Here is a 16788-nt window from a genome sequence, read left to right as displayed (position 1 = left end):
GTGGTCCACCCTGCCCTGCAGGCCTCTCTTCTCCCTCATGAGTATGGTCCACCCTGCCCTGCAGGCCTCTCTTCTCCCTCATGAGTGTGGTCCACTCGGCCCTGCAGTCCTCTCTTCTCCCTCACGACTGTGGTCCACTCTGCCCTGCAGTCCTCTCTTCTCCCTCCTAACTGTGGTCCACTCTGCCCTGCAGTCCTCGTTTCTCCCTCCTAACTGTGGTCCACCCTGCCCTGCAGTCCTCTCTTCTCCCTCATGACCGTGGTCCACAATGGTCTGATCCGCAGCTGATCGTGGAGGTGGTGCAGGACAGGGCAGCATTTCCTTCCATTGCGCACGTGGTTACCATGTCTTGGGGCTGACTCAACGGCAGCTAAGAATATTCTGTATACCGTGCTTACCTGGGCACTGTGAAAAGCATTTTACACGATTTTACCCACATTAACCTTCAGGCAGGTGGAATTACCCCCTTTATGAGGGACGAAATGATGGTGTGGAGGGGCTGAGTAACTGGCCAGGGTCCCAAAAACAAGCGTGGGGGTCACATGGGAGGTGAACTGGAACCTTTGACTCCGACCTTTGTCCACTGGTCAGTACTGCCCGACTGTGACCCTCCAGCCTCTGACCGTATCAGATGTAAAACACATAATCCAGTGGTACCCACAGAACATCTCAGCGATTCCACGTTTACTTTCTACTGCTGTTCGCTATGAAGAGCTAGCGCCCAGTGGTGAAAAACAGACTCCTTCGGCCTGGTTTTTGTTTTTTGCTTTGAAGCAGAGTTCACTGCCTTTACACCAAGTTCCTCCTCTACCCCCAAACGGCTTTTTATCCATCTTAATTTATCAATAAAGAGGCATGCAGAAGACCAAACAACAGAATGTATTTATGCCTGGAAAATGCAAGAAAAACATTTCTGTTCCGACTTCAGGAGATCTAAGGTGTAAGTCTGTCGTGAGCAGAATATTTAACAATAATATACATTACCTTGACATTTTCTAGAAGAACATCATCTCTGCCTAAACCAGGTCCGACAACAAGGGCGTGCAGTCGGGGTAACCACGCTTCCACGTCACGAACAGCATGAGGGCTATCGCTAAAAAACGAACAGAAGGGAAGATTTCGTTCACTTAAATTTTCCATTTACGGGCTTATCTTTTAAAACTGCTAATTTTGAAAACATTTTCACCTTACAGAAGAACTGCAAAAATAGTACATAAGGTTCCTCTATACCCTCCAGACCCTCCACCTGGCTTCTCTTAATGTTAGCATCTTCCACAACCACGTTCCAGTTGTTAGGAACTAAGACGTTAACATCGGAACAATACCACAAACTACAGACTTTATTCGGATTTCACCAGTTTTCCCACTAATGTCCTTTTCCTGATCCAAGATCCAAGCCCGAATCCCACGCGACATTCAGCTGTCTCGCCCGCTTCATCTCCGTAGACTGCAGTTTTGTTTTGTAATCTTTTTTTTTTTAAATTGTGCTTTAAGTGAAGGTTTACAGAGCAAATTAATGTCTCATTAAACAATTAATACGCATATTGTTTTGTGACCTTGGTTGCCAACCCCGTGACATGTCAACACTCTCCCCTTCTCGACCTTGGGTTCTCCATTTCCATTGGTCCAGCTTTCCTGTCCCCTCCTGCCTTCTCGTCCTTGCCCCGGGCAGGTGCGCCCACTTAGCCTTGTATACATGGTGGAGCTACGTGTGTCATTGTTTTATGGCCCCGTCTAATCTTTGGCTGAAGGGTGAACCTCAGGAGTGACTTCAGTACGGAGCTAAATGGGTATCCGGGGGCCATACTCTGGGGGTTTCTCCAGTCTCCGTCAGGTCAGTAAGTCTGGTCTTTTTTTATGAGTTAGAATTTTGTTCTACATTCTTCTCCAGCTCTGTCTGGGACCCTCTGTTGTGATCCCTGTCAGAGCAGTCGGTGGTGGGAGCCCGGCACCATCTAGCTGTACTGGACTCAGTCTGGTGGAGGCTGCGGTAGTTGTGGTCCATTTGGAGTATTTTTTAATGCCCCAACTTAGATGTCTGGTTTTCAACACTTTAAACAAGTTAGAATGATTATAGCTAATTTAAAAATTATCTTTGTCCTCTAAAATTAACCAGTTTGCTTCCATCACATGTATGTATATGTACAAAATACACTTTATATACCTATAAATTAGATCCGACATTAAATGCACGGAAGAAATTATCTAAAACACTCATACCATTAATCTCCTTACAATCCTTTTATTCGTAAGGACGAACCCACCTTGCAGCTGTAGAGTATTCTGTTGTTTCTTCCCCACCGTCATATTTATCACCTTATTTCATGACACTCAAGACTCATAAAAAGAGACGACCCTAGTGGTGACCCTGACCTCCCATCTGAAGCAAGAACTCCTTCTAACACCTCCAGCCTTGTGCTTCCGATTAATGCTGAGTTTGGACAGCCATCTCGTAGTCTAGCAGTTTTCATTCATTTGTGCATTTCTGAGCTCCGTGGAAATCTCCCTCCCTGTAACACTTCCTCATTCACTCAACAAACAACTTCTGAGTGCCTGCTACGTGCATCGGGGGACCCTGCCAGACTCGGGGGTCCAAGGTTAAAGGAGGCCGACTCCTCTTGGCTCACAGGGCTCCAAGTCTACCCGAGAAACAAGCAGAGGAAGAACTGTCGCGCCTGACACCCCACTCACGCCCTACAGAGCGGACCAGGAGAGACGCAAGCATGCATGGGCCCCGAGGAAAGCAGCGACTCCGCCTGAGAACATCGGAGCAAGTGATTCCGGAATCAGGCCTTCCTAGGAAGCTACGAAGGGACTGCTGACAGAAAAGCATTCGAGGCCGAGACGGCAGCCCTCTTAGCTCTCAGCTTGGGATACCGAGCATCTCCCCTCTCTTCCGCAAGACTGCCAGCCACGTATCTGAAGACAGCTACTATCAGCAGGGTTCCTGACCTACAAACCCCAAACCCACTGTCGCGGAGTCGATTCCAACTCATAGTGACCCCAACTGACAGGGCACAACTGCCCCACAGCGTTTCCAAAGCTGTTCGCCAGGTCTCTCTCCCCTGGAGCGGCTGGTGGGTTCAAAGCGCTGACCTTTCTGTTCGCAGTCAAGCGCTTAACCACTGCGTCACCAGGGCTCCCGGGCTGCTGACCCACCAAAAAAACCCAAACCTACTGCCGTTGAGTCGATTCCGACTCACAGCAACCCCATAGGGGCTTCCAAGGCTGTAAATCTCTAGGGAAGCAGACTGCCACGTCTTTCTCCTGTGGAGCTGCTGGTTTCAAACCACCGACCTTTCGGTTAGCTGTCGGGCGCTTTAACCCCTGCGCCACCAGGGCTCAGCACCCCCTAATTCCCAAGTTCTCTCTTCTCCAGGTTAAGCACACCCAGTCCCCACAACCTGCTCCGTCCCGTGATCTCACTGGCTGACACCTCACCGCCCCGTCTCCCACATTCCCATTAAAGACGTCAGTACATTTCTTGGGTAGCTGGGACAAGCATTACCCGCTCCCATTGGACGGATGAGGAAACCAATGAACAGAAAGGTTGATCATTTCAACAAAACCTCAGTCTGTGGGAAGGCTGGCTTTGAACTCAAGAATCCCCAGTCCTGGTGGTAGCGGTAGGGGTGGCGTGGGGATGGGGGTTCTTTCCATTACCAAACAGCTTCATTTCTCTGCTGCAGCAGACTTTTTATACGTGTAGACTTTGCTTTAGTGGTGCAATGGTTAAGCACTCGGCTCCTAACCAAAAGGTTGGCAGTTCAAACCCATTCAGTGGCTCCGGGGGAGAAAAGACCTCTCCCTCTGCTCCCGTACAGATTACAGCCTAGAAAACCCTATGGGGCAGTTCTGCTCTGTCACATGGGGACACTGTGAGTCGAAATCAGCTTGACAGCGCCAACAACACACTCTGCCTACAGAGGGACACACTGTAAGCAGAGGACCGTGAGTTACAGATGCAATTAAAAAAGGTTCCAATGTAGAAGAAGTATTGCTGACATGCTAGTGGGACCCTTTGAAAAAGCATCCGTGAGACTGTCTGCATTCTTTTTTTGTTTTGTTTTTTTTAGGGTTTTTATGGTTTTATTTAACACAGTAAGACTTGCATATGAGCCGTCTATTCATTTTCTCTGCTGCGCAGCCTGGCACTGGGCTTGGTGACTAACGGCCAGTCGGGCTGCTCTTTCCACGATGGCTTTGCGGTTCCGGTGGAAGCTGTGCAGTCTCAGCGCAGTGAGATCTGCTGCACATCAGCGGCACTTCTGGCTCCTTGACATCGTGGACCAGGAACCTGCGGAAGCCACTGGACAGCGTGCGCTTTGTTCTCTTGTTGCTCCTGTAACCAATGGTGGGCATCGAGATCTGGCCCTTAAATCTTCTCCGCACCCTGCTGTCAATGCCTCTGGCTTGTGCCAGTCATGCTTCACTTTGACATAATGGTCTGCCTGGCGCCGGATGAACTTCTTGGTCCTCTTTTTGATGCTCTTGGGCTTCACCAGGGGTCTAAGGGCAGCCGTGGTGCCGGCAGGAGATGGCTGCCACCTCCGTTAGGCAGCACCAAGGAAGAGCAGACTGTCTGCATTCTTGACTGTGACATTCAGTTATGACTAACCATCCTGGAGGTTCTGCAGGGCCGGAATCTGGACCCTGGGGCCGTGACAGTGGCGTGTGAGAGCCAGCCTCCAGGACGTCTAACTCCACTCACGCCTGGTCAGTAGCCGCCTCTCTGCTCAGTGTGGCAGAACACCCCAGGAAAACCAGCAACGCTACTGCTGGCGATGCAGAAAGGAGGGCCTCGCCGTCCCTGAAGGAGGGCAGCCCAGAGGACGGGCTTCAGAGTCAGACACACCAACGTCAAATCCCAACTCTGCCTCTTCGCTGCATGACCCTGGGCGGTTTACTTATCCTCTCTAAGCTTCATTCCTTAATCTGTAAAGTAGGACCAACAGTATCCATACTTTATAAAGGTGTCCACAGGATTACACAAAAACATGCAAAGAGCTAATCATGGTGCCCGGCATTGAGTAACCACGCTCCCAGAATTAAGTGATAAAGATAGTATGAATATAAAAGAAAGAATTATAATTATTAAAGAATGTAGTAAATACTATTATTAACAAATTATTAAAGGGTGGAGTCCCTGGATGGCACGAACAGTTGACATGATTGGCTGCTAACCAAAGTTAGAGGTTTGAGTCCTCACAGAGGCACCTCAGAAGAAAGGCCCGGTGATCTACTTCTGAAAAATCAGCCACTGAAAATCCTACAAGCACAGCTCCACTCTGACACACATGGGGTCTCCATGAGTCAGAGCTGACTTGACAACCGGTACTGATATTAAAGGACACCAAAAAAAACCCAAACCCATTGCCATCCAGTCGATTCCAACTCATAGCGACCCTATAGGACAGAGCAGAATTGCCCCATAGGGTTTCCAAGGAGCGGCTGGTGGATTCAAACTGCCCACCTTTCGGTTAGCAGCCAAGCTCTTAACCAGCAGGGCTACACCACCAGGGTTTCCCCATTAAAGGTCAGACCATCAAATTTAGTGGTTAAGCCCTTGGCTGCTAACCAAAAGGCTGGCAGTTCGAAGGCCACCTCTGGTGTGTTTTTCCCTGTATTCTGTGACGCTAACAGCAGAGCTGAGGGTGCATTTCCTCCCAAGCTGAAGACACAGAGATGGCTGAGCAAAGCGTGAGGTGGACAACACGGGGCCAAGGAGGAGAAGCCAGCGTCCTGGTTCTCAGAAGGTCGAGGGCAGATGAATGCTGAAATCTGCAGCGATGCGGCAGAACTGATGAATCAGCAGGGCTCACTGTCTCGTTCAAAGAGCGAGAGTAAGAGCTGCTGCCGCATCCTGTCACCCGCACGAGAGCCACACGGCAGCTCTCCTCGTCACTCCTCAGCACCGCTCCAGGCTCGTCGATTCCCAGATGACAGCATGCTTGGAATGCTGATCTCCTCCTCACATCTAACATGTCCACATGCACGTTAATAGTCATTGTCTGACACGTGACGAGAAGGGCTGTGAGTTCAACGACACAAACCAGCGGGTATTGTTCCAACATCTACGCACACTGGACAAAGACAACCTAGATGTGCAAGCATTCCGTCCATATCTGTTCGCTAACAACCCTTGCAAAACTGCAGAACCTCGCAGGTCAACGGGCACAGCAGGCTGGGCGCCAGTGATCGAGAGCAAATGTTGGCAAACTCTTTCTGTCAAGGGCCAGAAAGTAAATGTTTAGGCTTTGTAAGCCATGAAGTCTCCGTCACAACTTCTCAACAGCTGCTGCGGTGTGAAAGCAGCCACAGGCCATCTGTGACGGAGCAAGCGCAGCTGTGCCCACTGAAACCATGTTTACAAAACAGGCAGGACCAGGTCTGGCCCGTGGGACCCACTTTGCTGACCCGGGTCTAGCGCGGTACTATCCGATAGAAACGTGCGTGCTGCACGCGGCATTTAAAAATTTCCAACAGCTGCATTTTTAAAAAAGAGAAAGAAACACGTGAAATTAACTTTAGTAGTGTATTTTTATTTAACCCAATACACTCAAAACACTATCATTTCATCATATAACCAATATTTAAAAAAAAAAAATGAATGAGCTATATTTTTTTGTACTGAGTCTTTAAAAGTATGTGAATTTTACACCTCTAGGCCATCTCAATTTGGACTAGCCACATTTCAACTGTCCAGCAACCCTAAGTGGTTTGAGGCGACCATATTGGGCAGCACAGGCCTAGAGTTTGTATCAATGACCTGATTTTTAATGGAGCCCTGGTGGTGCGGTGGTTAAGCCTTTGGCTGCTAACCAGAAGGTCAGCTGTTAGAATCCACCAGGCGCTCCTTGGAAACTCTATGGGGCAGTTCTACTCTGTTCTATAGGGTCGCTATGGGTCGGAATTGACTCAACAGCAGTGGGTTTTTGTTTTTGGTTTTTTTTTTTTGTTTAATTTTTAACAGGTAACCTCATGAAGGCCCTGAAGGGCCACCTAAGTTTTTCAGTTTGACTTTATTGTATTTTCTGGGGGAAAAAACTAAGCCAAAAGGCTAATTCTGGTTTGGGAGATACACAAAGTCTCTAGAATAGTCTTTTGGAATGTATTAATTGTTGCTGCAAACACTCTAGTTAAAGGACGGGGAGTAGTGGCTGGGCTTTTGACAAGCAGGACATCTAGCAAGGTCATCAACCAACAACTGAGCCAGAGGCCTGGAGAGTCAGCATTCAAAGAGCTCTGAGCAGCCAAAACAAGAGTCCCATAGTCCACATCTCACCCGAGCCCCAGCTAAGCACTCACGGCCTGTGCAGTATTGCCTGGACATAAAAGAAGCCAGGTTCTCTAAAAACAATTTTTTTTATTATTATTGTGCTTCAGGTGAAGGTTCACAGAGCAAATTAGTTTCTCATTAAACAATTAATACACATAGTGTTTTGTGACATTGGTTGCCAACCCTGCGACGTGTCCACACTCTCCCCTTCTTGACCTTGGGTTCCCCGTTTCCATTCGTACAGCTTTCCTGCCCCCTCATGCCACAATGCTCCTTAGAAGTGAGGATGGCAAGACTTCATCCCACGTACTTTGGACATGTTATCAGGAGGGACTAGTCCCTGGAGAAGGACATCATGCTTGGTAAGGTAGAGGGTCAGCAAAAAGAGGAAGACCCTCAATGAGATGGACTGACACAGTGGCTGCAACGATCGGCTCAAGCATAGCAACGTTTGTGAGGATGGCGCAGGACCGGGCAGTGTTTCCTTCTGTTGTCCACAGAATCGCTGAGTCAGAGCCAACTCGTCAGCACCTAACAACAACCTGCCTTCTCGTCCTTGCCCCTGGGCTGCTGTGTCCATTAAGTCGCGTATACACGGTTCAGCTACGAGTGTTGCTGTTTGTTTTACGGGCCTGGGTTCTCTGAAATTTAACAGCTAAGAAAACCTCTTCAAAGTTCCACTGGTTATCCGCAGGGAACATCTACGTGCCAGACACTGAACGAGACCCAAGTTCCTGCTCTGGAGAAGCTGAGGGAGCAACGACGGGGGCGACAGACTGGACGGTGGAGATGCGGTGCAGACTGGGCTGTGGAGGGCTCACTTGCCTGCCAACACGAGCCTCCACCTCAGGCCGACTGGGGAGTCGGAAAGGCCTCGCGCGGCAGGTGGCACCTTAGCAGGACTGGAGGTTGAGCGGAGGACGGGCCAGGCGAGGGGCGTAGGGGCAGTTCCGCTGCCGGACCAGACGTCCACAGGTGACAGGAGCCTTGCAGCCCGTCAGGGGAGGAGGGAGCTGCCCAGTGCAGGCACAGCCTGGGGCTTGGAGAGCCAGGAGACCAGGTGGGGAGAGAGCGCGGGGCGCGTCCTGCAGGGTCCCCAAAGGCAATGGGGCACCAGGGAAGAATTTAAAGCACAAAGATCAACACAACCAGATTCACCCTAAAGGCAGACAATCTGAGAAAATTACCAAGGGTTACCCGTGCAAAGTCAAAAGAACGCCCTACCAGAAAAAGTAAAAAAAATGTAAAATACCGTTTTTAACTGATTAGGATCAAGAAAAGAAATGCGACTGAACTGTGTAAGCCTGCAAGTGAAATGAGGAAAAGCGCTGATCGCAGTTATTTTCAATGATACTGGAAGGGATCTGGAATCCCCTGGGTACAGCAGGAATGGCTTAGTTTTATCCATTACTAAATAATGTATTTTCAACATGCCTTCACTTAGTATTCTACTTTTCTTTCCTAGTTTTTTTAAATAAGTATTCGAGAAAAAAAAAAAAAAAAGGCAGGGGGGGCCCTGGTGGCGCAGTGGTTAAGCGTTTGGCTGCTAACCAAAAAGCTGGCAGTCTGAATCCACCAGCCACTCCTTGGAAACCCTATGGGGCAGGTCTGCTCTGTCCTGTAGGGTCGCTATGAGTTGGAATTCACTCAACAGCAACTGATTTGTTGTTGTTTTCTAATTCAAGGAAAAAAAAGGCATGCCAAAGGTTTGGGCCTAAAAACCAAAACCCCGTTGCCTTGCATTTCTGTTCACTTAACTGAGAAATGCAGATAAAAGACAGAGAGAAGGATATAAAAAACACACACGTGTACCTGGAAGTCCAGCTAGTACACCAGTACAGCAGGAGCCGTCACACCAACGGCACCCAACATCGTCTGCTCCTCTTTACCAGCTGCTATCGAGTCAACTCCAACTCATGGCGACCCCACGTGTCACAGCAGAACCGTGCTCCACAGGATTCTCAATGGATGGTTTTTCGGAAATAGATCATCAGGCCTTTCTTCCAAGGTGCCTCTGGATGGACTCAAACCTCCAACCTTGGGCACGTTACCCCTCTGCACCATCCAGGGACTCCCTGCCCTCTCTAACAAGGGCCAGTTGTTCAAGCAGCTGAAGCTGCTGCTTGAGCCTGGAAACCTCCTCTATCTGCTTATCCTTCAAGACCCACTTGGGGTGGGGGACGCTCTAGAGAGCCTTCTCCAAAGCGTGGGTTTGCACTGGGTGGCCCTGCTGTCCTCACATCCTACAAACACTCCCATCACAGCCTCCCCAGTCCTTACCACACTCAGTTACAAGTGCGCGCCTCGCTGTCTTTGGGCCCAGGGTCCGCACAGGGCTTAGTTTTTCCAAGCTTCAACTGCACGGTTATTCACGAAGCTAATCACTCCTTCCCTGCTGGGCGGACACAGTCACCTCAGAGGTGCGCGTTTACAATTCAGAATGCCTGTGCTGATTCACACCTCTAATCACCCACAGAAGTCTGTCATCTGAAGCTGGTACCTTCATCTTGTCACCTGCCCGGGGAATGCAAATCAATTTTAATACAGGACAAAGCAAGTTTTAATTCAAGTCGACTCAACAAAGATTTGATGGTCGGTGATTTTCAAGGTAGTGGGCTAGGTACGGAGCCCTGGTGGCGTGGTGGTTAAGGGCTCTGCTGCTAACCAAAAGGTCGGCAGTTTGAATCCACCAGCCGCTCCTTGGAAACCCTATGGGGCAGTTCTACTCTGTCCTATAGGGTCGCTATGAGTCGGAATCGACTTGACAGCAACGGGTCTGGTTTTGGGGGTTTTACTACACACAAGGCCTGTGACCTAAACCTTGAACTCTTCTGGCCTTGTTGATTCTGAGGTTACTAAGCTCTATTAGTACCATTTATAGGTTCCAAGTTTTCATAAAGAGTTGAACTCAGGTTTCAATTTCATCCACTCTATCAGCCCCACAGAAACCCCGGCAGTGCAGTGGTTAAGAACTTGGCCGCTAACCAAAAGGTCAAAAGTTCAAATCCACCAGGCGCTCCTTGGAAACCCGACAGGGCAGTTCCGCTCTGTCCTATAGGGTTGTTATGAGTTGGACTCAACGGCAACGGGTTTGGTTTCAGTTTATCAGCCCCAGACATCAGCGTGTTGTCAGGAAAGGCGCGTTGAGGCACCATACGTGGCTTGCCTGCCGTGACGTTTACAACACTCCTGCAAGACAGGTGTTTCCATTTAGGCAGAAACCCGCACATCTGAAGAAACCCACCCACCACCCGGCTGTAAAGTCCAGGATGTGAGCCCCAGTCTAACACACTAAGCTACCCAACAAGACTCTGCGTCAGTTCATGAAAGACCAAACAAGCCAACTCCACTCTGTAGCTGCTGACCCGTCCCGGACATCCCCCCGTGGGCCAGAGACCCGCTGCGTGGGGCTGACCACGTAGACACGCTCTCAGCCCAGAAGGACAGCTAGACACTTTGCATCCGTTTCGGCCTCCAGATTAGAAACTTCCAAAAGGTAAAGCTTGGAATAACCAATCTAATACTTAAGAAAGTTTAAATTATACTTTGACTACTGATTCCCTCATATTTTTGCATCAGACCTCTTCCTATTTCACAGTAAATATATATGCTTTATTTTTTTGTTGTTGAGAACATACACAGCAGAACATACATCCATTCAACCGTTGCTACGTGTACAATTCGGTGACACTAATCGCATTCTTCAAGGGCAACCATTCTCACCCTCGTCTGAGCTGTTCCTCCCCATTAGCATAAACTCACTCCTCCCTGAGTTTCCTGCCTAATCTTTCCAGTCGCTATTGTCAATTTGATCCCATAGTAAAAAAACCAAACCCACTGCCGTCGAGTCTATTCCAACTCAGCGACCCTACAGATCACCATTAAGTATTCTGATGGAGTTTACTAACCATAGTCCCTGCTCTCACCCATACAGAACAACGGTCTTAGGCATCCAGGGCTGCTCCAACAGAAATACCACAAGTGGATGGCTTTTAACAAAGAAAAATTCATTCCCTCACAGGCCAGTAGGCCACAAGTCAAATTTGAGGCATCAGCTCCAGAGGAAGGCCTTCTCTCCCCGTCAGCTCTAGAGAAAGGTCCTTGTGATGCATCAGTTTTCCCTTGGTCTGAGAGCATCTCAGCACAGGGACCCCAGGTCCAAAGGATGCTCTCTGCTCCCAGTACTGCTTTCTTGGTGGTATGAGGTTCCCATGTGTCTGTGCTCGCTTCTCTCTTTTATATCTCAAAAGAGATTGGCTTAAGACACCATCTAAACTTGTAGACCTGATCAGTATAACTGCCGCTAATCTATCTTATTACATTATAGTGATAGAGTTTACAACACATAAGGAAATCACATCAGATTACAAAATGGTACACAATCATACAATACTGGGAATCATGACCCAGCCAAATTGATACATACATTTTTGGGGGGACATAATTCAATCCATGACAACGATCAAATCTGTCTTGGAAGAAGTAGAGCCAGAATGCTCCTCCGAAGCAAGGATGGCAAGACTACGTCTCACCTACTTTGGCCATGTTAACAGGAGGGACCAGTCCCTGGAGAAGGACATCATGCTTGGTAGAGAGTCAGCAAAAAAGAGGAAGACCCTCAATGAGATGAACTGACACAGCGGCTGCAAAAATGGGCTCAAGCATAAAAACGATTGTGAGGATGGCGCAGGGCCGGGCAGTGTTTCGTTCTGTGGTGCATATGAGTTGGCACCTACTGGACAGCAGCTAACAACAATGTAGAGCTGAACTAAACGGATACTTAGTTTTTTAGTGTAAATTCTACGTGGCTAAATAGAGTTGCTGCAGGTAAAGAACACGCCCACCTGGAAACAGCCACCAGGCTTCTCTCTCTCATCCTCCTCAGGGCTTCCCCTGAACGTCACTCTCCAAAGCCTTCCTTGGCCACCCTGTTTAAAAGCGCAATACACACACATGCATACAGCTAGCATGCCCATCCCCTTTCCCTGATTAATTTCTATCCAGGATTCTTATCCCATCTGACATACTACATCTTGTTCGTCTCTAGAACAATACTGCCCAACAGAGTGGCCGTTACCCACATGTGGCTATTTAGATTTAATTAAATGAAGTTAAAAATTCATTTCCTGTGTCACACTAGCCACATGTGTCTGGCGGCTGCCCTTCTGGATGACATAGACAGAGAACGTGTCCTTCATCCCAGAAATTTCTGTTGGAAGTGCTGCTCCGGAGGGTAACTCCACAGACGCAGGTATTTCATCAGCTTGGTTCAAGGCTGCGTCCGTGGGACCTGGAACAGCGTCTGCACAGCACACAGCGGCTGAACGAATGAGCGGTCTTGTCAGCTGTCTGACAGACCCCTCGTTTTCTATCCACTGTCCACAGACATGTTGTTGTTGTGTGTTGCTGAGTCAACTCCCACACATAGCGACCCTAGATGACAGAGCAGAACTGCCCCGTAGGGTTTCCTCAGCTGTAATCTTTACAGGAGCAGATCGCCAGGTCTTTTCTCCCATGGAGACGCTGGTGGGTGGGAACAGCCGACCTTTTGGTTGGCAGCTGAGCTCTTAACCACTGCACCACCAGGGCTCCTTGGCCACATACATAGGCCCAAGGAACTCTCCTGGTCCGGGAAATCCAGCCACATCCCATAGGCCTCAAGGGTGGACATGGAACAGCCACCGGCATCCGGACCACGGAGGAACAGCTCCCGACCTATCGCCTCGGTGTTTCCAGTCTATTCCCACGTTGTTTCCCACGAGTATTTGTCTGATTCTGATCACAGAACAATGGGTTAATGACAGCTTTCTGACTTCTTCAGACAGCACCTACCTACAAACTCCGCAAAGAGCAGACACGTAGTTTATGAGCGTAAATGCTACGTGTCTAAAGACGCCCCCAGTGCACGCGCACACTCACAGGACGGGGTGGACAATCAGCTCCGGGCTGTAGGACTTGATCACGGGCGCGGCTTCCTTGGCACAGAACACGTGCGACAGATCTGCACCCTGAGAAGGGAGGTACCAGAGGCCGACTTAGAACAGACGAGCTTCCTCACAAAAACCCCAAAACTGGTGGTCAGCATAGGCTTTTCCCAGTAAGACACAGGGTGGTCCACCAGTCGAATTACTCAGCGTTACACGTAAAAGAAAGGAAAAAAATTAAACAATGATAGTTAAACCACAGCTGTGTGCCTCAGGAAAAGGACAAGCGGCATAAAGGAAATGCCTACAATAAAGTGGGATTTCCGCTGCCATACGTTACCTCGGTCTCCCTCAGACTCGGAAGTTACATTTCCCTCCGGAAACTTCATCACCTACAAAGGCTCACAGGAAGCCATACGGCTGAGGACTACGGCCCCCTTCCCATCACCTGTTCTGCCTGGGCAGTCAGGACTCGGTCAAGATGTAGGGAAATGGCCTAGTTAATAGATTTCAGCTGCGTAATTTAGGGCCTGAGAAAGCTTCCCAGGTAGTTTTTCTGAAGTATGATACTAATAAAATTTTTGTTTAAAAAAAAAAAAAAAAAAGGCTTCAACTCAACTTATCTTGTCAGTGGACAAGAAGTCAGGAGAGATTTAAAGGTTTCCCTATTACCCAGGATTTTACCCTAAGATGCTATTTAGATTTCTATCAGAAAACATTTGCTTCAATTGTATCTAAATAATCCAACGCTGCACTAGAAAAACCCCATAAAGCAGTTTTAAGTAGACATACCACTTTGAGAGCGGAGATTGCTGCAAAATACGGGGCTCCGGTGTACCTGAAAACAAGATGTTGAGAGTCACAAACTCGGAGAACGAGGCTTGGACCCCAGATTATCAACAAACGATATAGACATGAAGCATACAGCACGGTGATCAACACTTAGTGGGTGTCCCATAACCAAGAAACAGAACCAGAACAGCAAACCAGTTTCTCATTCAACAATACACACACTGCTTTGTGACACTGGTTGCCAACCCCATGACATGTCAACACTCTCCCCTTCTCGACCATGGATTCGATTATCAGCTTTCCTGTCCCCTCCTGCCTTCCCATCTTTGCCCCTGGACTGGTGTGCCCATTTAGTCTTGTTTTGTTTTATGGGGCAGTCTAACCTTTGGCTGAAGGGTGAACCTCAAGAGTGACTTCAATACTGAGCTATAAGGGTGTCTGGGGGCCATATTCTCAGGGTTTCTCCAGTCTCTGTCAGACCAGTTAAATCTGGTCGTTTTTTTGTGAGCTAGAATTTTGTTCTACAAAAAATGTGTATGTATTTTGATCCAATGAAAATTCTAGGAGTTAATCCTTCAGAAGTAACTGGATACATACATAACGTGTCTATGCACAGTGATGTCTAGAGTCGTACTATTGATAGAAAAAAAAAAAAAGAAGTAACCTATTGTCAGTCAACAGAGAATTAGTTGAAGAAATTAGGGCCCATCCTTGCTGTAAATACCACACATTCATTTATAAAGAACAGATCCGTATGAATCAACATGAACAATATCCACGATACAGCATGAAGTAAAAAAGTCAGAAGCACAGAAAAGTCTGGAAGGCTAACAGTGTGACAATAATTTTTTATTACTATGTGGAATATTGTAGGGTTTTCACTTTATATGTTTCTGTGGTGCTAGAATTTTTCTACAATAAGCAGATACTACTTTTTTTTATAATCAGAATAAGGATATTTCCATTTTTAAAGGTTAGTCCCTAAAGCTAACAAACGTATCTTAAATTAGATAATCGTACTCCAAAACACTATAGTACTAAACTTACCTCAAAAGGGGAGCCCTGGTGGCGTAGTGGTTAAGAGCTTGGCTGCTAACCAAAAGGTCGGTCGGCAGTTTGAATCCACTAGCCGCTCCCTGGAAACCGTATGGGGCAGTTCTACTCTGTCTTCTAGGGTCGCTGTGAGTCGGAATCAATTTGACGGCAATGGGACGGCAATGGGTATCTCAAAGGGAAAACTGAGGGCCAATTCTTGCCATAAAGGCTTCCCAAAATACAAGGCAGGATGGGGGATTTGAGAAATGACACTCCTGACCCTCTCTCAACTCTCTCATGGGAGGAAGGGCACAGCCCATTGGGTACATCTGAGCATAGACCAGGATTTCTGGACTAAAGAGATCAGGATGGGTCTTTGCTTCCTGTCAGCACCAGGTGGGAACCAGGTGGGAACTGCAGAACCAGCGACAGTGAGACGAGAGCCAGAAGCTGGGCTCTGCGGGCCTTTGAGAGGTCCGTGATCCTCCCAGGCAGACAGCCTCCCGGTGCTCAAGGGCTGCAGTGTGCTGGGTGAAGCTGTTCACAGCTGACTCACAAAGGTGAAAACTTAGTCTTCCACTGCCCAAGAGCTCACCCAAACTGGAGGGACATTATCAGCTGGAGCTGAGAAAGCCAGGAGCAGGCAGAGAAATAGAGTAATGCGTTAAGAAGAATGGGGTGCCCCATCCTTGGAACGAATGATCGTCTTTAGCTTTAAACTCTTTTTGATAATGGCTGGAAAAAAATACACCCAAGGCTGGAAAAAAATACACCCAAGGGAACTATCTCCCTCCTGGACAGAAGAGACTTACTGGGAAGCAATCGCCTGATTCCAAAAGAGCCAGCAGAGCCCAGAATTTTGAGGGCACGTCTTTGTCAGAAGGCATTGCCTGGATAACAGGCAGAAGTGGTCTGGGTTTTAGGAAGTGCCCACTGACAGGGCAGGGCAGAGCTCTGAAGGCCCTACACAGCAAGCAAGCATCAGCCCATCACAGGTATCTGGAACTACAAACACCCGTCACCAATACAACAGATAGGTGTTACTGTTCTTTTAAAAAAACGAAGAACGGGGTGCAGGAATGGAGACATCCCCCCCGGAGGGATGAACTGACTGCAGAGCTAAAGGAAAAGCTTAATAAAAGGCTTTGAGAGATTTCCAGTAAATGCAGGAATAAAAGGAGTTTTCATAAAAAAGGAACTGAAAAGCATGACTTTCAAGTTTGCAAGATCAAGTGGGAGAACATTAAAACAGACAGCCAAAAGCCACCAAGGAGACAGAAATCACGAAGGAAATGTCAGACACGTGGAGGACACATGTGACTCTAACAAGCAATGGGAGGAAACAAGGACAGGAGAGGAGCGGCTCACAACCAAACCCACTGCCAGTGAGCTGACTCCGAATCACAGCGACCCTACAGGACGGAGCACAGCTGCCCCATAGGGTTTCCAAGGCTGAAATCTTTACGGGAGCTGATCGACAGGTCTTTTCTCCCACAGAGCAGGTGGCGGGTTCAAACCAGCGAGCTTTCGGTTAGCAGCCAAGCTCTCTGACCACTGTGCAACCAGGGCTCCTTTGATAACCAACAAACCAAAACCAAAAAACCACACCCGTTGCTGTTGAGTCGATTCCGACTCTTTGTGACCCTAGAGGACAGAGGAGAACTGCCCCAGAGGGTTTCCAAGGAACGGCTGCTGGATTCGAACTGCTGACCTTTTGGTTAGCAGCTGAGCTCTTAATGACTGTGCCACCAGGGCTCC

General features: G+C 48.4%; 1 protein-coding gene and 1 pseudogene across 2 annotated transcripts in view; both read right to left on the bottom strand.

Annotated features, from left to right (window-relative positions):
- Positions 1 to 16788, bottom strand: part of NAXD (NAD(P)HX dehydratase) — a 45946-nt gene that overhangs the window by 18303 nt on the left and 10855 nt on the right. For both annotated transcript variants that reach the window (XM_012557444.2, XM_023737398.1), the window contains exons 3-5: positions 13996 to 14041; positions 13199 to 13287; positions 985 to 1093 (exon numbers count right to left, since the gene is read on the bottom strand). In XM_012557444.2, the coding sequence (XP_012412898.1) occupies positions 985 to 1093; positions 13199 to 13287; positions 13996 to 14041 (244 nt within the window). The remainder of the gene's footprint in view (positions 1 to 984; positions 1094 to 13198; positions 13288 to 13995; positions 14042 to 16788) is intronic.
- On the bottom strand, positions 3819 to 6008 carry LOC105756632 (putative 60S ribosomal protein L32'; annotated as a pseudogene).

This window comes from Trichechus manatus, unplaced genomic scaffold (assembly GCF_000243295.1).
Source record: "Trichechus manatus latirostris isolate Lorelei unplaced genomic scaffold, TriManLat1.0 scaffold00102, whole genome shotgun sequence".
NCBI lineage: Eukaryota > Metazoa > Chordata > Mammalia > Sirenia > Trichechidae > Trichechus > Trichechus manatus.
This window is presented reverse-complemented; position numbering and strand designations above follow the sequence as displayed.